The 25,928-nt window shown below is 41.3% G+C and overlaps 1 protein-coding gene and 1 long non-coding RNA gene across 2 annotated transcripts; one reads left to right on the top strand and one right to left on the bottom strand.

Moving 5' to 3' along the window:
* Positions 1–12,341: 12,341 nt before the first annotated feature.
* LOC125973178 (uncharacterized) lies at positions 12,342–16,600 on the bottom strand. Its single transcript, XR_007483065.1, has 3 exons — positions 16,536–16,600; positions 12,711–12,742; positions 12,342–12,386 (listed from the first exon to the last, which is right to left on the bottom strand). It is a non-coding gene; the product is annotated as an uncharacterized lncRNA (long non-coding RNA).
* A 1,049-nt stretch (positions 16,601–17,649) lies between these two features.
* ccdc80 (coiled-coil domain containing 80) lies at positions 17,650–25,718 on the top strand. The gene is made up of 10 exons (XM_049727042.2): positions 17,650–18,932; positions 19,179–19,376; positions 19,452–19,873; positions 20,197–20,532; positions 20,996–21,152; positions 22,418–22,554; positions 23,570–23,721; positions 24,062–24,165; positions 24,779–24,862; positions 24,990–25,718. The coding sequence occupies exons 1-10, from the start codon at positions 18,272–18,274 to the stop codon at positions 25,298–25,300; spliced, it is 2,562 nt and encodes an 853-aa protein (XP_049582999.1). The 5' UTR covers positions 17,650–18,271; the 3' UTR covers positions 25,301–25,718.
* Positions 25,719–25,928: the final 210 nt, after the last annotated feature.

Here is a 25,928-nt window from a genome sequence, read left to right as displayed (position 1 = left end):
TCACTTTCAGTTGCAGCTTTTAATACAGAAAACAAAAGTACCACGGGAAAATCAAGCAGGCACTGTGAAAAGTCACATGGCACATGGCAAGTCATCACGAAAGAGAAAGTTTTAATTCCTAAACTGAGACTGACATTTTCGCTGAATTTCCTGGACAGACTATGGGAAAGAGTAATGATCATATAATAACTAAAAGATCATTTATTAAATATTTCAGACAGCAGAATTGCTCATGGAATGTTCTGAACTCCTTTTTCGATTCATGTGACAAAATGAGCAGCAATTATTCTGCACAGATATGAGCCAAAGCGGAGGTCAGTGTCGATGAAGCAGACTAGTTGCGAATCAGCATTTGTGCATTTGCATGCTGATCATCTACACGGACTCTAGCAAAACTCCTTCCGCCATGTAGACTGCATGGAATGTAATTATATGCATAAAAAGCTATGCATAAAATTTGGTGGGCACAGTGAGCTGGCCGGAAATCAATCACGGCTCTTGTTCAGAAACAACCACACAGCGAGATGTCAAATTCGGGATTTGTTTTGTTTGTATTTACTTGGATTATACCTTCCATACCCTGTTGGCTTTTAAAAGATTTAAAAAAACATTTTGAGTCACTTGAGTCATTTTCTGAGTCATGTCATGTCCCGCATCACATCTTGCCGACCCTCCAACACCAGCTATCCTAATTCACTTCAGCTAGTGTGATGACTCTGCTGCCAGCCTGCCTTTGCACATACATGCACGAAATTTTCAAAAAGAAAAGCAGCCAGTCCACTTGACAGCTGCCCCCCCACACACACACAAAAAAAGGTCAGTCGGACCTACTTGGGTGTTTATTCTTTCTCTCTTAAGGAACAAAAACAGAGACACATGTCGTGAGTCATCGTAGTGTGTCACGATGATCCATCAAAATAAAAAACAACAATGTTCCATGTTGGCGGAAATGTTCTCATGTTTATGAGCGGTGTGTCATTTGACCAAGGAAGCAGCAGAAAATAAATGAGAAAATAAAAATTAAAAAAAGACCTAGCAGATCAAGATCTATTTTAATGACACATTAAAGGTAGGGGAATCCCAGTATACCTCCTTTAGTAATGACAAATGAGGCAATGGGGTTTTTCCCCTTTCTTTTTGTGTAATTAAATGTTCATCCAATAAATTAAAAATCTCAAATGGTGTCACTCATTGGGTAGCAAATGTTCTAACAAATGGTGCTCCAGCTGGATGGGAAGGCTTGACAGAAGCAGGCAAGCAGATAAACGCTCCAGTAAGCAACACCTTCCTAAAAGACCATGTGATAAAAATGCATGTGATATAATTGTATTCTTTGAATAAAACAAGATTTATATTCATGATAGCTCGGTTATTAATATTATCTACATCAAACTTTTAAACTAGACATCACTATTTTCAAACTCAACTAAAAAAAAAAAAAAAAATGGCTAACATGCCAGTAGCTGCTATTGCTTCTTGCAAAGAAACACTGCGTTTGATTGGTGACCAAAAGTAGACTTTGATTTTAGACTAACTAAAAGCAGGCTTAATTCTGGCGCAGGTAGTGTAACACGAATTTGGTGGATATAAACAAGCAAACTCTCCAGACTTGTGTGGTGGATGTCATCATATTTCATCCATAAATATGACAAAAGTGTGGGATGATCACTCCAAATCATTGTCGAAATCAATTTATTGAACAAATGATCCGAATCATCTTAAAATATATTTTTAATAGCAGCCTGTCCATTGCGGTCGACTCACTCAAAATAATGAAATGTTTAGGAAATGTTAAATGCTCTACTCCTCAAATATTTCACGTCTTGCAATCAGGTAGATTCGATTTATTACAGCGCCATAGAAATATTTTTCAATAACGTTTTAACATTCTTATCACCGTCATTTCCTGTGTCCTACATTAGAGAGCACGGGCTTGCCTTGTGATGTTTGCGACACAGATAAGGACAAAAGAAGCGAACCTGTGTGAGAGTTTTCCGAGCATGACCGTGTAGCACTTTATCACTTGTGTACACTTTGATAGAGTTTCACTGACAGGGCATCAAAGCCGCCCGACAACGTAATTTTGCCGCCGTGCCAGCATGGTTGCACCTCTGCCCTGTTGGACCTAAACTTGCCGATCCTGATTTTCCTTCCAGCAGCGTCACAGTAGAAATGTCTGCTTTCCATATTTGGGATTTCCCTCACGTAGTAGGTCAGAGTCCTTGCTACGTCACACTACATTGTTCTCGAAATTGTTGCACTTCCTTTTCTTAGCTGTGTGGATTATAGTGATGGTTTGAATCCATATTTCAACTATTTATTTGTCTACCATTTCGTTTTTGTAGGGCCCGAGCAGCGAACGCCATAATTATGCTGTTTTGGAGGATCTGAGCCTGGGTGAAACCTCTTGAAACTTTTGCACACAAATCATCTTTTGCCTACTATCCGTTATGAAGCATTCCTAATTCTACCGTTTACCTAGATCTTAAAAAACTGGAGCTTATGCAATAGCCCAAGACCCACGAAAAAGCCTTTTGGAGCCATATGCTAAACCTAACGGGAAGTCTGCCATTTTGACTGTATTTTGGAACTGGGTGCCAATTTTTTGTCTTTGACAGAGGTTTATAATGTATATATAGTTATTTCATATCAAATTATTGCCCAATTATTTTGATTATTTTAGTTATTTCAAGAAACGCGGAGAATCCACATTCTGAACTCCAATTTTTCTGCTATTTTCATTTGCGCACAGTAGAATAATACTGCCTTTGTGGGAAGGTAATCCAAAAATCCCATAGCTGATGTCACGGTGTACTTCTTTTGACAGCAAACACGTTGACATCAGATCAACAGCGCCTCTGCTCGCTGCACATAAGTAACGCACTCACTTTTGCCCGCGTTGCTTCAAGACGCCATTCATCGCAATCAATTTTGCACAACCAACAAATACTCATGAAGTCATGAAACGGTATCAACATTTTATTTCATGATAAATGTGTTCACAATGATCAAACCTGACACTGTTGTCACATTATTGAAATTAGCTGAAAATTAGAAAATATACAATTGGCATTTCTACACTTTTTGTACTAATATGATACAGCAGCAATAAAAAGCAAATAAATCCACAAATGTATAAATCATAAATATGTCTGTGCAAAAAACACAAATGCTATTATTTAAAATGACTTGAAATATTAATATTACTTGAAAGATTATCACTTGAGTGAGTTACATCATGTTGTTTTGGCATGCAAGTTGCTCACTGTGTTACGTCAAGGTAAACACAGCCGTATCACATTTGACATGTAATAAGTCCGTCCAAAAATTGGATGCAGGTATTCAATCAAAATTAAGTTGCAGCTAATCCAGCCGATGTAAAAGAGCCCATGTATAGACATGTTGCGTGGGTATGTCACAGCGTTCGATAGATATGGCGACATTGATGAGACATTATCACTCTTGGTTTTCAGCTGATAAGAGTCCAGACGACAAATGTTGTTCATTGGCAAACGTGACCCATGAGCCGGGCGGGAGCAGCGGCATTCGACGTTGGCCGTCTAATTGCCGCCATCAAAGAGAACTTTCGCAAGCCACGTGGCGTCACGCGTCACTGGCATCGACCCGAGCTTCGTGACCTCCGAAAGTACACCGAATAACGACCCGTGCGCCAATGAAAGCATGACACAGCTTTTCAGCAGGAAATTCAAATACACATCCCCCCCAACTTTAAGAATAGCTAAATTAAAAGGGCTCGGGCTACATGAATGAAAAGAAAATATTCTGCTTAAACTTTATCTGTCAAAAGCCTTTCAAGGCAGGAAGACCTTGAAAGCACACAAGCATTTCAGGAGCTCTCTTTTCATAGAGACAAGGTCTCGTCACAGCGGAGAAAAGCTGTAATAGAAAGGAGATGTTGCAGCTTTTTTTTTTTCTTCCCTCAAACAGAAAAGTCACATACTTGTGAATAAAAGGAAACAAGGCTGCAATCATGCCTCTCTGAAAAGGCTGCCAACCTTTGCCCTTGCATATCTCTTAAAGGCAAGAGAGGGAAGGAAACTCATAAAAAAAGTATATTTTCAACCTTTGCCTTCCTTTCCACTTTATTTTCTCTCCATTCTATTTATTAGACCCTACCTATTACTTTTTGTGTGCCACGCAACGTTCTCAAGGCCGTGTAGCCAACGTGCCATCCGTGTCAGCTATTTGAGCAAGAATTAGCGGCTAAGAGCAAGCTATTGTTTCCCACGCCGAACATTGAGAGGTTAACGTAGGCGTAGGGAGTAGTTTCGATCCATCAGGTAGGTCAGGTTTCTCAACGCGGCTGCATACCTGTGCTAGTGCATGTGTGGCGGCGGCGGCGACAAACCTGTGTGCGGATGCATTTGCATTCCTGCATGGAGGACACGTAAAAGAATCCACTCACTTTTCAGGATGGCCGGCGCCTCGACAGGTTTTCACAAGAATTTTGATGGAAAAAAAAAACGTTCAGCATTTTTCTTTTTTTTTTTCCCACATCAGCTGAACCAATGAAAACACAACGTTTGCTGCCAAAGAAAATATATTGTTGCAGTTCTTAAATTAGATCACCCAATGTAAGGTTTATGCCACAGCTTCCCTTAATTAATAAAAACAAGCATCAATAATTAAAAGAACAAAAAACTACAGAATATTTATTGGAGAAATTACAGGCACCCAACGAGTGTTTTATACGACACATACAAAATTGCAGTGACAAGTGCTCATTCACACAATTCAATTGCTTCCATGCTCTAAATGGATTCCGCTTGGAAATGTAACAGAGGGAGCAGTGAACGCCGCCATGCAGCCTCCAGCTGCTATTCTTTGTGCAAGGACAGTAAAGTGCATGCGGAGCTTTTACGGAAATCATGGACCCCCCCACATCACCAATAACACCAAACAGTCAAAAGCTTCGCTTCAAGCAATACGTCTGTAAATAAAACTGCCCAAATTAAAACAAATAAATTGAGGAAACAATGGGTCTGATTGAAGAATATAACATTTCTGTTGTTGCCATAGTAACCTTGGTAACTACTTTCACGAGCGAGCGGGCCGAGTGAAAAAATAAAATCTTACAGCGAGTGACAAACCACACCCCCATCCCCTTGAGCGGATGTTCCCCACAGAGTCAGTCTGGGTATCCAACAAATCTTTGCATATCATTGCAAATAAGACTTGGGTTTTATTATAAAGTATTGGCCTGCTATTTTTTTTTTTTGGGCTTATTTATTGTCTTCATTTTTCTCCAATAATTAATGTCACTCATACTGGGTGCCAGTAAAAAATTGTGCATCGGCAATTTTTTGTGGTTGACTTTCCCCCCCCCCAGCCCTAATTGCCGGGACTTGAGATTCCACAGCGTGGTAGTGAGAGCCCGTGAACCCAGTTTTTTCCCCCTCACCTCAATTTGAAGGTAATTACAAAAAATCTCAAAAATCACAAATCTAAAAGAAAACATTTCTGAACTGAATTATGACATAAATCAAAGCAAAATTATCAAATGAGTCCGTAAAGCAGGTGTGCAATGTGAGAAAGGCAAAAGTAGGATTTAGGAAACGAGTTTAATACCTGTCCATACAAGTCCTAAATGTTACGTTTTATTTTGAAGATATAAGTGTGCACACACACACAAACACACACACACACCTTGTTTAATCCCTCTCATGGCGGGTGGCTGTGCAGACGGATGCTGTTTAAACATAGCGGGCCCTTGATGTGGGGTCTCCGGGGGCCGCAGTTTGTGTGTGTGTGTGTGTCTCACCCAGTTTTCTGGCCCTGGGAACAATGGTCCTTTAGAATGCAAGGTTACTGGTGCGCTGACCCCTGGCAAATAAGAGCCATGTTCTGGCATTCCAAGCCTGATTGGCACTTTGAGCCCGCAGAGAGCTCAAAGGAGACACAGGAAATGTGACCAGTGTAATTGGTTATATATTAGCGGAGCATTCTCCCCCTGTTTAAATGATGGAACATTCTTAAGTGACACTTTAGGTGGATGGGGCTGAGATTCCGCATGCTACACGGGGAAAGGGAGGTGGGGGGCAAACATGGAGGGGGGGGGGGGGGGAGAGAAAGCAAAGAAGAGGAGGAGAAGAGAAACTCTCAGGCGTCTGAGAAATGTTGGGAAAAACATGCTTCGAATGTGACAAATGACGATTAGACGTGGAACGGTTTGAATGCGTCGTGACTCACTTGACCACATTTAATCCAGCATCAAAGGATTACGACCGCGTGCGTGCTTGAAGAATTGTCTGTGTTGTCATGACATACATGAATATTCTCAAATGATATACGTACATGTGGCAATTAATGATAAACATATTGGTACAACTCTAAGGACATTAACGAGCGCTTCATTGATTTAACATGATAGAAACTTGAGTCGAGATGTGACACTTTACAACGTTGCCTGTGCAGTTGATAAATGTCTTAAAATGGCAACAGTTTGGATTCTGGAACGGATTAATCCAAAGGTCATTTGGAATGGGAAATTGGAGGTCAAACAGCATCACACGATGACTCGACAGAACGAATAATTGGTTCTATTCGCCTTTGTTTGGAAGATAAAACATCAGGTAAGTTGGGTGAGGAGGGAGGGGCGTCGGAGGCGATGCGGGGGTGTCATCCCTCATGCACCTTGAGTGTGCACCCCCCACGCTGTTGAATGGCTGTTGGGTCATGATACACTCGCTTCTCCCTCTGAAGTACGGTGAGTGGGAAGGATTCTGTTGTGTGGAGAGAGCCTGGGGCGGAGCAGGGGCCAAGTCGGTAGCGTGAACTCTGACCTGAGGTGCCTGCTTGCAGTTCATGAAGGCTTCATCATGGCGAGCAAGTCCGATTCTTCAGGAAGCCTTTATGTGGATTAACAAGTGTCCGTCTGGTGAAGATGTGTAGTGGGCTTGAGTTATTACGCCTCAGAGGCAGCTGAGTCAAAGCACCACTCCGCATTCCTTGTCTCCGCAGTAAGTCGCAGGACAGAATGGGGCACCGATGAATTGATCTTATCTGGGTCACCTCATCTCCATTCCAAACAAAAAGCTTGTCAGGCTAGTTTAGATAGAGATGAATTTTCTTGGCACACGCACTCGCACAAAATATAGAAGTTGAGCATCCGTGAAATCACTTAATTGCATTGCCGGCATGAGCAAAGTCAGCCATCTTTCTGGGCTAGAAGGAGCTCCCAAACGTGCTCTCTTCCGAGCGCATGCACGTTCCCGCGCCCTCTCCACGGGACGAGTTGGTTCCTATCCTGACTCGTTAGCCATGAGAACCGGAGAGCATTCCTTTGCATTCCACGCTGAGGTGAACATGGTGGCTTTGAGGTGAGGAGACAGGCAGATGGGTCAGAGTGTCAGACCACCCTGGATCATCTGTCTTCATTCAGGACACACTTGGAGCTTCCAGGGGCTCCGACCAGCCAGAGCCCCCCACCCCCCTGTCTTTTTTTTTTTATCTTCCCGCAGTACACATAGACACGGGGATTACACAGGCATTTATAACAAGCTCTTTGTGCGGGTCAAAGTTGACAACAGGCCTCCTCAGGAAAAGAAAAAAGGGAGAGGAGCGCTGGGGAATGCATAGGAGATAAATCTTAAACTGACACCACGGATGGCTTGTAGCCCTCATGAGCGCCATTCACAATGTCGTCCCTGAAGCCTTCTGAGAACACTTGCACAATGGAAGGCATGCGCATAACTTCAAGTCATAAAACATCATCTTCGTGGCTTGAAGGGAAACAAGGCATGTTTTATCTTGTCAAAGCATTTTTTGGAAGGAAAAAAAAAAAAGGATATAGATAACATGGCTATCGATTTCAATTTAACTCTACTCGTACCTATCGTACGACAGATCAGTTTGGCGAAAAATTCATGACGTTTGTTATCCTTTTCACGGACTTGTGAATTACAGTGCTGATTTATTCACAGTGTATGACTACATGATAATGATTTAAACACTGTTCAAGTAAAATGTAATATTTATTTGATAACTGATCACCAAATGATGGATGGAAGGAGAGATGGACAGACAGACAGACTGACAGACAGATGACAGAATATTGTCTGTCTGTCTGTCAGACATATAGCTTAAATATGACAAATGAAAGATAATTATTTTAAATTGCTGCTGTCATATCTACTCCCCACTATCTTAAATACTTTATACCCTTGAGCTTGCCGCACCTCCTCCAAAAAATGGGGTTACTTTAGGTCAGAGTGGAATGAAAATTGTGTAATAGTGCCCTCTTTTGGTCAAGTTAATTCAACGTTGAGCAGGAATTCCAAGTTCCTGGTCAGGAGAAAGGAGGAGACTTCAACGAGACAAAAAAAAAAAAAAAAGGGTCAGGTTTATATGAGCAACATCAGCCAGTCAGGGAAAGTGTCAATTGACAATTGGTGGCCAGTAGATGGCAGCATTATGTTATTAACATCTGTCTACTCAATGGCCTCAGGTTCATTCTATATTGTAACATCTGCCAATGATAATGTGATGGTCAAATTACAAAAACAGTGGATAAAATTTATATAATTCAAATTTTACTGTGTTATTTTTATATTTTCGAAGGCGTAATTATTGCTACAACTATTGTATTTGTTCTGTGGCTTAAAGGGGACATAATATGGAATATTTATATTGCTTATATACAAATAGCTGTGTCTATGTGACACCGGCCCAGCCATCAAGTTTGAAATTGAGCATCGGAGTAAATATTTTGTTTTCTGCTATTTCTAAGAATATGTATGGTTAAGTGCTCCCACGCATACCTCTATTCCTAGTCAACATGGCAACACAATGCTTACTTGGCATTGACCCGGCATTATGTTTGGTAGGATGGAAGATGGCGCATTTGCATGAGACAAAGTCACCTTTGCTGATTTCAACAAGACAATAAATAGTATGGCTACAATTTTGATCCTTAGAATATTTGAGTAAAGTGTGTCAAAGACATGTAAGGAAAACATGTAGGATGTTTTTTTTAAAACAATATTAAATTAAAAAAAAGAAAGAAAACAATGCATGGTATTGTGTCTCCTTATTTTGTCTGCCTTTTCATCACTGTGCCTCTGCCGCAACATCAATTTCCCTTTAAGGCACAATCAAATGTTTCTGATTGTGAAATTGTAAAACTTTTGATGAATTTCCAGTTCGTATTTTGTGGTGTTGGAAGCATCGCATCACTCTGCCACAATGATTAACTCCTTCAGCCTCAGTGATTCAACTCTCGCTCAGCTGGGGGTCGAAAACCGCTCTACTCTGCGTTGTCAGTTCCTGGCACAAAAGTAGGAAATCTGCTATTCACATTACATGTTACTGCTAAAGGAAAAAAAAAAACATATTAGGAGAATAGATGGATGCCTCCCTATTGTGCCATTTTGAGCATATAGAGCATGTTTTCCAGGTTCAACACTGACTGTTGATGATACAAACAGTCCGTCCAAAATTCCTTGGCTTCCTTCTAACTTTCGAACCTCTTGGAAAAATACTGTGAAAGCTGAGATAGAGCTGTTTGGACGCAAATCTGTTTCACAATAGAGAAATAGTCTTTTGCCTAAGTTTAGCTGCGTGTTTGTTTTCAACACATACAGCAACGGTGCGAGTATAGTGTGCAGTCTGTACACGATTGTTTGTTTGTGTAGCTTTCACACTGGGGCAGGTTTTGTTGGTTCTGCAGATTAAATTTAGCTGACGGACGAAAAGCCGAAAAGATCCAAGGTGTTTCAATGCTGGATGCTGACATGATGCAATGACATTTCAGGTGAAGAACTGTTGGCAAATGTTCATACTATGCATTACAGTAACACGCCCCCTCCCCATAAATAAATAATAAAGAGCCAATTTTGAGATGTCTAACATTGAGTGATCATTTGACACACATCTATGATTCATGATATATATATATATATATATATATATATATATATATATATATAATTATTACACAGATTTTAGTGAGGATCGTAGAAGTTTGCTTCACAGGCCACTAAAATGGTCGGACGGGCCAGATCTGGCCCCCGGGCCTTAGGTTTGATACCTGTGGTAAAAAAACACGCCCTTCCAAATGTATGACAAAAATGCCACTATTTTCCAAGACAAAATATGTCCATATTTTTGTTGAATCTTCAAATATTTTAATTTTCACACATACACACCACTACCACTGCAAAGGACTCTCTTGCACAGATTTTCCAATGCAAAGATGCCACAAAAATGGTGAACAGCAAACAAACATTAAGTTCAAGAACTTTTTTGCACGTTTTCCACAAAAATCAACCTAATCAAACATTTAATATCAGCTATTTATGTTGCATTTCATTCAAATCAACACATTTAAAGGCTGGCTCACTCACCTGTATGGTTGCAATGCAGGTGATTCAAGTTGCGTCACCCTGGGCGAGTCCATCACAACTTCCGCTGGTCCAATTAAGCAACCATAGGCGTTTGCAACACGATAAAGCTTTGAATATGTCCATGTGTGTGGAGGACACACTTTTCCTGAATCTTCATGCACTTTAAACGAACTGTCAGCGTTTTGGAAAATAATAATTACCGTTGTGTACTTTTGACATCGGTGTTGCAGAAGCCATTCATGTCAACTCTTCTTCTCAATTTCAACCTTGGGATTAGAGGTGCCAGTGAGCAACGTCTGCCACCTTACGGTTAATATTAGTATTACATGTTTCCATGCCTCAGCAACAGTAAACATTATTTTCATAATGTTAATATACATAATACTTAACAGTCCTGTCTTTCGTAGCGATGTGTTCAGGCAGTTGTCGCTATCTGATAATATTTTACACGGACATCTAATTTTATCTCTGTTGTGTAAAAGTGCAAAACAATGGCAGCAATATGTGTAATAATTAAAAATGCATTTGAGACTTTTGCATTGCATTGTAATACAATCACTTTACATGGCCATCTGGAAGGCCCTACCCTGCAGAGACTGACAACATTGTCACCCTTATAGCGAGCTCAAATGTAAGCAATTGCTCACATGGCCATCTGTGCCATTTATGGATCAGACAAGCCACAGCGAGAAGCTTTTTCAGCCTGCTCGGCTCCATCTGTGAAGCCACAAAGCACAGGCTCTCCACTGAGGAGCACTCATGGCACTCTCATTTGCCAAACCATCTGTGTGGCTGGCTGCCTCTCTACTTCCCAATGATACAGATGTCTTGAAAAGTCTTTGCCAGCTAGAAATGTGACCTTCCTCAGTGGCCCAATCGTGCAACCCCTCAATTATGGTCATTCTGAAAGGTAGCTGCAAATAGCTGGTCATTAATTGATGATGTTTCAAAGATGCCCTTTATGTTTTTCGACCCTAATAAAAAGTTAAAGTCTATAACAGATGTTGTGCTTAAACCTTCCTCTCCGAGACTATAAGACTACGTTGACAGTGCAGCTCAATTTGGATTTTATTTTTCAAATCCGACCTGGGCCACTTTCATGTGTGGTCCGAGACTGGTTCTAGCCGATGTTTTACAACTGACTGAACGGCCAGGTCGTGTATATCTGACCTTGACGTCATCACGCGCCCCTTCTATATTTCGTGGATGTGTGTGTGTATGTGTGAGACCAAAAAAAATGCACAGGCAGTCTGTTTGGGGAGGGAGAGTGAATGTTTTGATTGACCTTGACCTGCAAATTGGTTTTAGTAACAGTGTTTACTTGTTATTTGACCTTTAATTAATCTCACTGGAGACATGAAACATCGAGTGGACATCTGCGGTGTTAGTAACAATGACGCACGTTCATTTATTCCGCGCGGCAATGGCGTGAAGTCATATATTTATCATTTAGCCTCCATGAAATGGGATCGAAAAGCCTCTTCCTCTTAATTCCCCCACAATAGTCTATTTCTACTTCTTGCCAAATCGCTCTTCCTGGCGTATAAAATAACAAATAAAAATAACAAAGATAAGGCCGTGGCGCTTGGTTGCTAGACATTTACTAGTGACGTTTCTTTATTTATATGTTCACATACCGAATTTCACCCCAAAATCCAAATTGAGCATTAAGACCTGGGGATTGGAAAATGTCAATATCTGAACCCCAATTGTATTCTCAACTTCCCATAAATTACGTCATGCTCACTCCAAGAGTGAATTACAGCTGCTTGCAGTGATTTAATTCACACAGTTTTGCCTCATTTGCTTCAACACAATATCCAAGTGCATATCGCTCTTCTAATGATTTTTGGTTGATATTGCTTTTTCAAAATGTATTCATTAAGAGCAGTAGAATCTAAATCAAAACAACAACAAAATCACTTTTACTCTTAATTAAAAATATTTTCTTTGCATTCATCCAATTATGCACATTCAGTGTTTCTCTGTATCACACAGCTCGGACCACCCAGGCTGATAACTCTATGAGTGGGAACAGACAGATCCTCCACTGTCAACTCATTGCATAAGAGTCGTCTGTTGACATCATCAGCGAACTCTTATTTGATTAATGGTGTGAGAAAGTTGTGCGATGACACCGTGACTGTCCCTGTGAAATGTCAACAGACGAACGGCCTGGACGGTCTGTGTCTCTACACTACAATGGCATTGTTGTCACAGCATCGCACTAGTCTGAGTCGGAACACTTGGGAAAGCTTATCTTGGCTCTGATTGAGATTATGTCTGTGTGGTGTGGTTCCAAAACCTAAGCAACATCAGAGGCTCCAAATCTGAAAAATAACTCACCGTGACAACAGGTACAATGTAGCTCCAGCAATCTAAAACAAACACAATAATGCTACAATTATTTATTATCATTATGATATTATTGCTATAATTTGAAATGCTTGTGAAATTTTACTCTCATGTACCATTAGATGAGTATTATTTTTGACAACCAGGAAATGTTGTAAGTGCTGCTTATAAATTGGCTGCCAGCCATTCCTTGCTGGTTGAGAACTGCACTCTCACTGTTTCTAATATTTTGAACTTCTCAATTAACTAGGATGATTTCTTCATACTGATAGCAAGGTGTGACATTGCTAAATCACACTGATAATTACAGATAGTTGATGGGCAATAACTAGTTAAGCTAATTAAGATAATTACCGGGACGTTCTAAGACCAATAGGACAAGAAAGTTGTGATGTCATCAGTCACATGCCAATGGTGACTCTTCATTGAGGCGCCTTCCGAGACTTCGCATTGATGCTGTTTCTCCTCGTTGCATTCATGATGTACATATTTACGTCTTAATCTTGCATTAGTTTTCAAAATCTTCTTTGTCTAACTAGTTGAATGGTGCTTTAGTGAAAACACCAGAAAGTACATTTCTAAAATTAAAATAACACAACAGGAATGCGCTCTACACAGAAAACATGTGGGAAGATCAAATCACTGAAAGTCGTCTTTTTTCAGCTTGGGTAGAAATTTGAGATTTTGCAGATGTTTGTAGGAGTGTATCTTCCCTGCTTTGTCTTCAAAAAAATGACCCTCCCATGCAATAAAAAAAGAAATCTCTGCATGGAGCATGAATTTTCTACAACTAATAGAATCTATTATGCAACTTCATCCAACCACAGAGTCTACATTTATACTTTTAATTTGATTATTACTTTTCACATTTCAATTAACAATGTAATTAATTGAATCTAGTTAATCTGTTCTTTGTTATGGTCTCACACAAACACACACACACACACACACACACACACACACACACACACACACACACACACACATACACACGTGCAGCAAGTGTTGTTGACTGTGACTCATTAAAAATGTTTTTGAGTCGAGACAACTCAGCAATGAGGCGCAAGTGTTCCATGTGAGCGCCAACTGTGAGAAAAAAAATCAGTGTATTTGACTTTTTAATGTTTCCCATGTGAGCTTTTCCCAATGTTTTTATAATGATAAACTAGGCTCTAGCAGACACATACAGTATATTGCTGTTTAATAGTTAACTTCTCGTGTGATTCATCTAAAGCATTCTCGAAGGGGAACAGACCCAAAAGCGATACCAACTGGAATTAAACATCTGCAGGAAAAGTATTGCTCAAAATTCTAACCAAAGAGATTATGAAGCCATAATTATGCGTGACCTCAAGACTTCAGCTCAAACATCCAAAGGAGAAACACCATTTTGTTTTTTATTTAGCACATTTTGTTGTTGTTGTTTTTGTGATGCTACCACAGAAGAGTGACATTAATGGCAAAAAGAAAAATGAGATCATAAACATCAACAAATATCTATAGAAATAAGCCTAGAAAGTTAAACTTAATTCAGAATTTAAGATACCAGGACATGTGACTCCAATTCCAGCAAGTGTCTAATGGATTAAATCTACAAATATGTTTTTTTTCCTTTGGGTTATTTGGGTTCTTTTGTATTCCATCTTCGGATATCGGAATGTCATTTTTTTTCTGCATGAAAAATATAAGAATGTCATACATAACAGAAAGTCATATATAATGTTAAAGGCAAAGTTGAGGGTTTAGAATCCAATCAGCTCCAAATGGGTCCATTTACAGGTGCCATGCGAGAACACACACGTTTGCATCGTGAAGCAACGGCTGAGGGCACTTGGCGTTTTTTTGTTTTTTTTCCTTCATGTGCCAGGAGGTGCATAAAGGGAATGTTGTTTTAAAGACCCACTGTGGAATGTACTAGACAAACACCATATAGACCTGCCCTCACGCTCTCCTCACATGCTGAGCAAAAACACTACACACATCTGTGGAATTAAATTAAAAAAACATGCATTTTCTATTTTTAAATGTGACACCTCCATATGGACTTGAAAACATTTGTTGTAATCATGTGCATGCAACACATCAGTGAATCATTTTAATAGGTTACTTATATGCCTTTATAGACTTAGAGCCCTTATACAGGTGACCTAATATTTAAGACCTCAGTTTGCGTAAAAGCAGCAATGGGCACATTTTACTGTGAAATGTTCACATCTTTTATGACAGCTTGTAAACTGGATATGTTTGCAGACAACTTTTAAAGCTACATTAGTAACGACTTAATAGTTTGTGGATGGAAAAAGCAGCTTTCCTCAAGACCTTCATCGATTAACCGGCATCTCTTTTGGTAATGAATCGTTACACCGTTAAACATCGATCTGCTGATGTGAATTCCGTAATGGAAAAATCGCCATGGCAACAGCCTGGCCGATGGATGCTGCTTTCACAGTGGGGGGGTATTAAGGTGTTTGATTGTCGAGCTGCAGATTGGTGAGTGCTTTAAATAGATAGATAGATAGATAGATAGATAGATAGATAGATAGATAGATAGATAGATAGATAGATAGATAGATAGATAGATAGATAGATAGATAGATAGATAGATAGATAGATAGATAGATAGATAGATAGATAGATAGATAGATAGATAGATAGATAGATAGATAGATAGATAGATAAATAAATCCTAAACAAATATATAAATCTGTTTAATGCCCTAGAATTATTTAGCATTTTCGTCAAAGAAAATGTTGATTGCATGAGGGAGTCTGGCCAGTTCTTAAAGTAAATTAACCTCACTCTAAACGCTCACAAGACATAAAAAGCTTACAAGGTTGACATAAATAAAAGATTGCAAACATCCTTTAAAAAAAAAGATGTCTTTCCAAGGCTCCATTAGCATTTTCATCTGCACCCCATTACACTGTGCTGTACATCTGCCATTATCCTCCTGGAGGCCTGTTCAGGGTTGTTTTGATCACGCATTTGGACGATGAAAAATGCTGAGATTTATACGCTTTGTTTCAAGGTTAACAGTCCCGGCACTCGCTTATTTCTCAACATGGAGGTCTGCAAGTCATTATCCAATCTTCGTCGCACTGGAACTTAGAAGTGGGCCGGCTGTGTCTGTTTGTTTATACACAGTATTTGGCAATTGCACTACATTGGCCCATCAATTCATCTAATGCAGCATTGCAATCATTTTAGCAACAATGACCATTAAAAATAAACAATATCCATAAAGTGACATCAACGGCAACGCCCAACCCTCCGATCCCACTAACATTGACCTCCAGTTGGACATCACTCACCATCTGGAAAGAAAATACCTCCACCTTGTTTGGGTACCAGGTCACTGACTATGTTTACCTGAACTCATTTATTTGGATTAAAAGCTTGAGCCGAATGAAAATCCTTCATTTACACATCCCATTTGGAATATTCTGACCGGTATGGTTTCCACATAATCATCTTAATACACATATGGCTGAATCAGTAGGTGGACACGCTAAGAGGCTACTTAGCTGAGCAAACGCTCCTAAAGAATCTTTTCAGGCTTGTCAATGAGTACGTTGTATACAACGCAAGCTCTTGACTCACTGACTGTACCCATGCTTGAAGCTCCAAACTGAGGTCATTGCATTATCTTAGGTTACCACTAGATGGCAAAACTTCAACACACTGTCCCTTTAAAGATAAAGAGCAAATATGATGAAATAATGTTAAAAATAATTCATTTTGTTATACATCTTATCTTCACAGGATCGCAAATAAATTAATATACCACACAAATCATGAACGGCAGCTTGCATTTACCTTATAGAGGATTGGCAACAAGCTGATGAGCAGACTGAGAGTTCAAAGTTCAAGGGCCAAGGTCATGGTGTTTATGAAGACAGCCCCCCGCTGAACGCGCTGCATCAACAAAAGAAAAGAAAAACATTCAGGTCAGGATGCGACATTGTTTCTTAAATAAGACTTTTGTTTTCCCTGCAGCAGGTGTTGTCGGCATGCGATCCACCTCATTCCTGTCCACCTCACATTTGGGAAAAAAATGCCCTGGATGCCAAAAGTCAGTGGGAGTCAGTTGAGAATACCACCCAACTGAGGGTCTTGACCTAGGTTTTCAGGAAGGGGGACGGTTTAGAGTGTTTCTCAGCAATGCAGCTGCTCTTATCTACCAACATCAGGAAGACCCCCCACACAGGATGCTCCAGGCTCAGTGACCGCTTCCCGTCATCCTAAAATTGACAGCGGACAATTTATTTGTTTTTTACTATCCCGGAAGGAGAGCAACTTCCTAATATCAGAAGTTACTATCATTCCATTGATTAACATCCAAGTAGCTCTAAGTTTTAAAATAGGTTAGTGACACTGATGCCTGACATAAAGAATACACTTTTTTCCTGGTACATGAAAAAAATGCACTTATGTATTGTTATTGATACTGTTATTGTTGTTGTTTCAAAAACAACACAAATCTTTTTATTTTTCTGTTTTGAAGAATGAAAAACATCACACTGTCATTAAAAAAAATTGTAAGATGAATACAATGCCTGATATTTTGTTTTTTATTATTACAATTAATTTTACTAATGCAAAAAAAATCTCTTTGATTAGCTGACTGGGAGATTATTATAGTCTCTAAAGTAGTATTTTGAAATATTTGATGTTTTGTGGGAAATTTTATATAAATAAATTATAGTCTTTCTTTGTTTCTGTTTCAAATTAGAAAAATAATCATAAAACATCAACATGAAGAGGGGGGAAAAAGAAGAAAAATGAAGGCTGTTTCTATCGTGGCTTAAAAAGGAGGAACTTGACACTGAATGATCCATTTTAGTTATTGTGGGCAGCAGGAGGGGAAATGCAGCGTTTTTTTTTTTCTAACTAATACTTTTCAGTGTGCGTGTGTGGGCGGGGGGGTGTTGAGGTGTTGTTGAGTTCAAAGGCGCCGGGAAAGGGGAGTTTCACACCGAACTGGCGGAGAAGTGCGCATACTGTGGAGGTTTCATGTGGACATTTCTGAGGGAGCCGGGAAAGGAACACAGTGAATCGCCGAATTCCTTCTATTTCTATTCTTCACCTGGACGATATTATTGGGAATTAAACGCTCCAACTGCGGGATGATTTACTGCGGCGTTAAATCCATGCGCGAGTCAATCTCGGTGATGTGACGTGGAGCGCAACTTTCTTTTTTCCCCTTTTACTTCGTAAAGCAAGACATTCTTCACTCTGCTGTCTGGAACAATGACAGGTTTGAATTTGTTTCTGTCAGAAATGATGAAGCGCACAAACAACTACGAGATTCTATTACTTGTGGTGCATTTTTGGGTGTAGTCGCCACTTTTTGTTTCTTCTCACTCACAAGAAACATTGCCAATCTTTGTAATTTTTCCAAGTTGATGTCCGTATTGGACGGTATGCAGTGAGACACTGATGCGCATCTTCATCTGGAATTAATCAATTCATAAATTCTACTTCAAATGCTCTAAAAGGCGTTCTCAATTTGTTTCTTCCACTGGGAGAGTTTTTAGCAACATCTCTGCAGAATGTGGCGGCTTTTAACTCTCACTTTGGCGCTTATGTGTCTCCTGACATGGGCAAGCGAAGCCGACAGGTACAGCCATCGCATTCGGGCGCAGTTGCGCAGGTCACCCAGGCCGGGGCGACCGAAGGTGGGCACAGAAGGCAGGGGGCGCCAATTTACGCGTTTGCGCCCGGGATTCAGTTCTGCCATATCCGTGCATAGCTACACGAAGGGTGAAGGCATCCAGGCGGATGAGGGAACACCATCGATTGGGGGGTCGCAAGGCAGAAGAATGCTGGGCGCAAGAAGAAGGGTCAAGGTGCATCCCCAGGGGGGGATGCTGCAAGACGAGGGCGCCCCCCGAGCGAGGGCCAGGGTGGCGCGGATGCCCAGCAGCGCCGGTTCGCCCAACCTGCTGGCCAGTTTTGCAGGCAAAAACCGAGTCCTGGTGATCTCCGCACCTCATGATTCCGACGGCTATTACCGGCTGATGATGTCCTTGCTGAAATCTGATGTGTACTGCGAGCTGGCGGAAAGGCACGTGCAGCAGATCATCATATTCCACCAAGAGGGCGAGATGGGTGGCAAGGTGCGGAGGATCACCACTGAGGGCAAAGTCATGGAAGAGCCACTGGACACAGGCCTCATTCCGAGACTTATGAGCATCCTTAAACTGGAAAAAGGTACACTTTGGATTTGCTTTTGATTTTTTCAATTAAATTGTCTTTTAAGATTTACAAAAGCAGATACATTAGGTTAAATTGTCTTCGGTGTTTACAAAATAAATGGATGTCAGCTTCATTGAGGATGATAACGATAAAGGACATCTACCATGGTGCAATTACTTCTGGTTCTAAGACCAAACCAAGCATGATCAGAATGTTTTGTAGTTTCTCCATAGTGTTGAGTTGTATCATTATATTCTGCAGGTAAGTTTGGAATGGTGCTGCTGAAAAAGACCCTCCAGGTAGAGGAGAGGTACCCGTACCCCGTGAGGCTGGAGGCCATGTATGAGGTCATCGACAAGTCACCCATGAGGAGACTGGAGAAGATGCGCCAAAAAGGTTTTGTCCAGAAGTGTAAAGGAGCTGGCGTTGAGGGTCAAGTGGAGGAGGGCACACTTACGGGTAAGAAGTGTCAAAAGTCATGAACTGAGACCGTATTTTTAGGCAACGTGGCTTATCTAATGTGTGTGTGGACAGCGATTACACCTGTAGGAAGAAAACCAGAAAGGAAAATCATGAGAAAGCCCACAACAACTACAACTACGACTACTACCCAGCCAACAACAACCCGACCAACAACTACAACCACCACAACTAAAGCCACAACCACCACAGCCACAACCACCACACGAAGAACCACCACCAAAAGAACCACCACCACCATCCTGACACCAACCAAAGTCCATACCCAGACCGTGCTGCTCCCCGCCCCCAGAACCACAGAGGACCCATATTACTACAACCAAAGGGAGAAGGAGAACTACCCAGCCAAAACTACACCATCTGGAGACAACCTCACAGACAAAGAAAACAAAGAGCCACACATCCACAAGCTGGTACCCGCCACAAGGAAACCGTCCAAGATTAAACCCAACAGGAAGAAGAACGGAGGAGAGAAGGTGAGTCGTATTTTGCCGTGGTAAACTTTCTTATACATGTAGCAAAAAAAAAAAATCATTGTAATGAATCAGCTGCTCAAAATTGATTTATTTATCCATTTATTTATTTGTTTGTGACGGTCACTGCTATAGTCCATTGAATACATCAAGAACAGATTTTTTTTTTCTTTCCTGCACTTCCTGAATCATGCAAACATAACTGAAACATGTGACATCATCTCCAGGGATTTTCACGCACCGCAATCTGGGAATCCTTCGGGTAGATCAGGACTCAATCATAAAAGTGGATTCTTGCTGTTCATTAACAAACTTTGTCCATGCAGATGCTAACAAACGAATATGAGGACAAATACGAAGCCGGTAAGCCGACCATCGTGTATCCCGAGGAGGTTGACCCCTTCGCCGACGTCAGTCCCACCAGGAAGGTGAAGGCCAAGCATGAAAAGAAGAAGAAGAACGAAAAAGCAGGCAAGAAGTCAGAGAGGAGGGGAGGAAAAGCCGGCAAAGAAGGCAAGAGCGGTGGGAAGAAGAACGGAAAGAAGTTATCAAAGTACCCAGATAAGGACGACTACCCAAAGCCTACCAAGAAGCCCACACCGCCTCCCAAGGGATCCCTGGCCTCCTTTTTGGACTACTTTGAGAACCGTAGGCGACTACTGGTAAGAGAAACCTTAAACCTTGCTCACGTTCCTATTTCAAACATCCATCACACACGTCCGAGCAGATGAACCCCACACTGTCGGTGTCTGCTTTAAAACCCAACATTGCCAACTCTGGATCTAACCCAACGTGATCTCAATAGCATCAGGGTGCATTCCATGTGACCTAAGATACATCACAAGATCTGTGAAGACAAAACACCCAGCAGTATTTCAGACTAACTAAGGCATCACACTCACTTTTCAGAGGTTGGTTTTTAAAGTTCAAGTGGAGCTGTCAGCTGTGTGCGAGCAGACTGTGTGTCTCTGTTTTGCAGCCACTATAGATTGTTATCACACAAGCGGGCTGGGAAAATACAGCCCATCCTCCACTCGCAGGTTAATGTAAACACCAAGTTTGCAGTCTGCGACCTTTACGTATGAACTCCCAACCCACCCCTCCCTCCTTCTTTCTAATCCACAGCTGGTGACATCACCCAGCGAGGACAACAAGATGTATGCCCAGCAAAGGGACGAGTATTTGGAGTCCGTGTGCGAGATGGCCATCCGGAAAGTCTCCATCATCACCATCTTTGGCTCACTCGTTAACTCCACTATGAAAATCGACCATTACCAGTTGGGTAAGGGGACCAGACACGCAGTACGTCCGGCCAAACTATGAACAAAAGTCTTCCCACGACTTTTTTTTGGCGACAGCGAGCGGGTGCTTGCTCTTGCTGAGTCATACGCCCACTCAGTGAATGTTTTCCAGACTTGTAGTGAACGTGTGGGTGGAGATTGGAACTCCTCCACTCCACTGCACTGCACTTTACCCTTTTTTCACTCTCCAAAGTTTTTAAGGAGTTTATTCAAACCTCTCAGGAATGGTAAACAATTTACGAACCATCGTTGTCTGATAAAAAGCATTGTATGTCTTGCTTTGGTATTATATGAAGATAAATCTTTGATTATGATCTAAAACCATCTAAAAAAATCTAAACATATCTCATAAAGTTATAAACTTTAGTTGGACGTATCTAAATTCTTCAAACACCGGAGACAAACATTACCATGCTTGCCTGTAACTAATCTTTCTACAGTAAACTACGGGCAGCTTTTCAGAAATATGCATTTCCAGACATTTAATAGTGATCTCAAATCTTAGGTGACTCTGCAAAACTTTATGAGTCTGCATGTTCCACCACAAGACAAGGTTTCATCCGCACGGAATTTTTTTGTTGAAACCTGGAAGCTGATGTCACACATCGGTGGCACATGCTGTTTTTCCACTTGGAAAAAAAAATGGTGTGTACAAACAAGTGCTTCTTTTTGTGCCTCTGTGTAAGATGATGTCACCGTCTAGTTTGTCTAATGGTCTGACACTTTAAATTGAGAGATGGAGGAAAACACCATTTGTAGTAAATAATATATTTTTTTAAAAATTGGTAAAATAAAATAATATCCAATAGCACACCAGATGATCTCTTGCAGCACACGAATCAGAATCAGCTTTATTGTTAGGTAGTTGTTAGTGTGACTCTGGCTCAGCCAAAGCAAGTAAATGCGGTTTATTTAAGTTACCTTAAATGACTCCAAAGATTTTCTTAGTTCCAATACATTCCAATTGCAATTCCAAGCCTTTAAATACCTATTGCCTCTACATGTACACAAGTTGACTCATCTGGTTTGCCTTTGACTTAATGACCTCTTGGTGAGAGAGAGTGAGTGAAGCTTTAGCGTCTCCAAATGCCAGCAACTTAAAGTCAATTCCAAAGTCACATCCCACCTCGCCAAGAAGTCAGGGAGTCAAAGCAGCTCTTTGTTGAGTTTGTCCCTGATTGACTTTGCTGCTGTCCGTCAAATATTTACTTCCCTTCCCGAAACGTCTGGCTTTCTTCTTCTTTAGAGAACGACAAGCCGATGAAGGGACTCCGTCAGGAAGACTTAGTAAACCAGGATCTAATCACTGAGTTGAGGAAAGAGTTCAGCATGATTTACGATGACTTCCACATGGTCCTCACTGACACAGACATGAGAGTCCAGGTGAGCTGCTCATACCAACACACCATCACAACCTAAAGTTTTACTTTTGTGCCTTTACTTTTTAGTTCCCATAGTAAAAACAAAATGCTTAAAGACAAAAAAAAAAGTCACATGGCTAATGTTAGTGCCTTTCGGACTCATCTATAATAATGTCATCCTAAAAATGTAATTCCTCATTTAAAGTCCTGCCACCAATCTGTCCATCAAGTTCCAGTTCGTCTCACATCGTACTATCCCAGTCCTGCCAAAACACCGTCTTAACGAAAATACTGTTAATTCACACGCCGCAACATTTGCTCAGCGGCGTCTTGTATACTGTATGTGCACACACTTGCCAGGAAACAAAAATGTCAACGGGTTGTTTTTGGACCTGTGCATCAAAGAGGCTAGTGTTCGCTCACGCTGCTGACAGCGGCGTCTGTAGACCTGCGAGGATGTGGGTGGGTCGTTGGGAATAGTTGCGAGTGCGGCGGATTCACCCTAGCCTGAGGAAAGAGCAGTGGATGTGGTTTGGAAGCATTCAATACAATGCTCAGCATTCCGGGTATTGCTTTCCAAAATCAAGAATTACAGTTATGTGAAAGGCCACACCACAATGATAGAGAAAATCCTCCAAAAAACGAAAATCACTGGAAACCTTTTTGATTTCTGAATAAATTTGCCTACCAGCTGTGCCCATTCATTTTCTATACCACGTATCAGTCACGTATGGGCAACCTCAGAATGAGGCTTGAGCTGGATTGGCTTCCATGCCATGGACCATCACTCTAAAAATAAATTTTTCTATCCTTGCAAAATTCAGACAAAAGGCTAAACAATACACTCAAAATATAATCACAGGCTGTAAATGGGGTTTTGAGTGAACCACTACACCAGAGGCGCTCAAACATTTTGGCATACCAGCTCTGCCGAACCCCTGAAGCCGACTCACCGAACCCCTAGGGTTCGATCGAACCCAGGTTAAGAACCACTGAACTAGAGCATGACTGATCGAAGCCTTGCCTTCCTTCGACAGCAATCCTACGAGGTTCCCATTGCCATGAAGGCCGTGTTCAACTACATCGACACATTCTCCTCCCGCATCCGCGAGATGGAGCAGCAGAAGCGAGACGGCGTCGTTTGCAAGAAAGAGGACAAGCCCAGATCGTTGGAGAACTTCCTCTCAAGGTAAGAACTTAAACGTGGATTTTAGATGATTTCCCAGGAGCCCATTTTCTCTTTTCAAGAATCCGTTCTTGTGCTCAACCAAAATTTATAGTGTTTAAAGACTGGGACAGGCTGTTTGTATCGTGCAGATTTAAAGTCAATTCAACTACAGCCATTCCTGCAACATTGAATTATTGCGGGTATACATTTTCCCAAATGTTTTCTATTGCTATGGAGACTTGGACTGCTGTGTGGGTTTTGGCTAGCTAGTCTCAACAGCAGTAATCGTTGTGGACAAGTGCCGGCCGGGTACAGCGCAGGCAAAGATGTCCCGGAGCCACTAAATTTATTGCGATCGTAGGTTCCGCTGGAGGCGACGTCTCTTCATCATCTCCACCCCTAATGATGAGGAGTGGGCCTATCAGCAGCAGCTTTACGGCCTTGGGAGTCAGGCCTGCAACCTGGGTGAGTAGCTTCAGATGTAATAATGAGAAAGATTTCAGTCTATGTCATGTAAAGCTGCCCAGGATATTCAGAATCAGTGGTGCTCAATCACGGTAAATTCAACCAATCAGATTTCAAGCTCGTTGGCCAGTAATATCAGCATTTTCCCGTCCTTTGGTTTGTCAGGACAAGCTCAATTTGACAAGGAAAACATTTATTAAGCATGGCATGATTTGGTCGCTCGAGGTGGAGTCTTATCAGCATGTTGAGATGTTCTGTAAGGACTTCATGTTGTTCTTGGCTGGGGCTCAAGACTGCTCCCCTTCCTTGTTCCAAGCAAATACCAATCTTGCTGATCAGGCTAAAAGTTTCTCTTAATTTTCAGTTCTTCACCTCATTTCTAAAACAGCGTTTAATGCAAATTCTTCTTGTTTTGGGTGAAAAATGCTCCTCGGCCACATTACACACAATCCTTGACCACTAGCACGACCTTCTCCTCTTACCTAGCAACCGCAGCTAAGCTTAGTAAGGTTCCAATAACAACCAGGGGCGATGAGGTTTTTGTGGATACCGTAAAGCAGAAAGTTTTAAGACATGTGCTGCATATTTATTGTGTTTTTTTTTCTTTTTGAAGGTTTACGGCACATTTCCATTCTAAAGCTGGTTGGGACTGAGCTGTCGGACATGGGTGGAGTTTTGGAACTTTATCCTTTTAATGGTAAGGACCTTGAAAATTGAGAAATACTGAAAGTTAGCAGATTCTGTGGTTTTGGGTGAGCAAAATTTACTCGAAATTTACTTGACGCTATTGGAAAACATCTAATCTACTGTTGCACCTCTTCCAGGGAGCGCTACAGTAGAGCGTGAAGGCCTGTCGGCCACCTTGGTCAAGGACATGAGGAATTACTTCCAGATCAGCCCGGAATATTTTTCTATGCTGCTAGTGGGTAAGGACGGCAACGTCAAGTCCTGGTACCCCTCGCCCATGTGGTCCATGGCGATCATCTACGACCTGGTGGACTCCATGCAGTTACGCCGGCAGGAAATGGCCATCCAGCAATCGCTGGGAATGCGTTGCCCCGAGGATGAGTATGGCGGATATGGCTACCACCAGCACGGCTATCAGGACGGTTATCATCAGGGCTACGGTTACTAGCGGGTTTCTTGATGACTGGGTGGATGCTAGCCACGCACAAGCTTCTGTTTGACGTTAGCAGCCCTCTAATTTTCGCCTCCCCAACTGAGCAGATGAGCTCATAGGGTAATTTTCTAGACCTAAGTGGAGGCTGTGAACCTCGCCACATTCTCCATATATAGCCCCCAGCATGGCTCAATTTGCAGGACGCTCTATCTAATCGCAGCCAATAAAAGCATAGAAGAGCCCAACGGGAACTGTATTGTAGTCTCGAATTTATCAACTTATTTACGTATGAAATCCTGTCACACATGGATTTATTGAACTTTTGTTGCATTTGTGGTTGTTGCAGTTTTTCCAGCTGCAGCATGATTGCTTTTTGGGGGGGCGTTTTATTATTTAAACTCTATTGTGCCTTACAATAAATTCTTTTTTCTTGGATTTTACTACTTGTTTTCATTTTTTGCTTGATATGCAAGTGAAATATAACATTAAACATTACAGCGTGGCCATTTATGTTAATATATATTTATAATGTACGAAATAATACATTCAATACAGATTATTTAAATAAAAATAGCTATTACAGTTTGATAAGTTAACATGACCAAAAAGAAATGATGGTCGAATTTAGTGCTCTAAATTGCCC

The sequence above is a fragment of the Syngnathus scovelli genome, chromosome 8 (genome assembly GCF_024217435.2).
Source record: "Syngnathus scovelli strain Florida chromosome 8, RoL_Ssco_1.2, whole genome shotgun sequence".
Taxonomy (NCBI): Eukaryota; Metazoa; Chordata; class Actinopteri; order Syngnathiformes; family Syngnathidae; genus Syngnathus; species Syngnathus scovelli.
The sequence above is the reverse complement of the archived record's forward strand: the minus strand, read 5'-3'. Positions and strand labels throughout refer to the sequence as shown.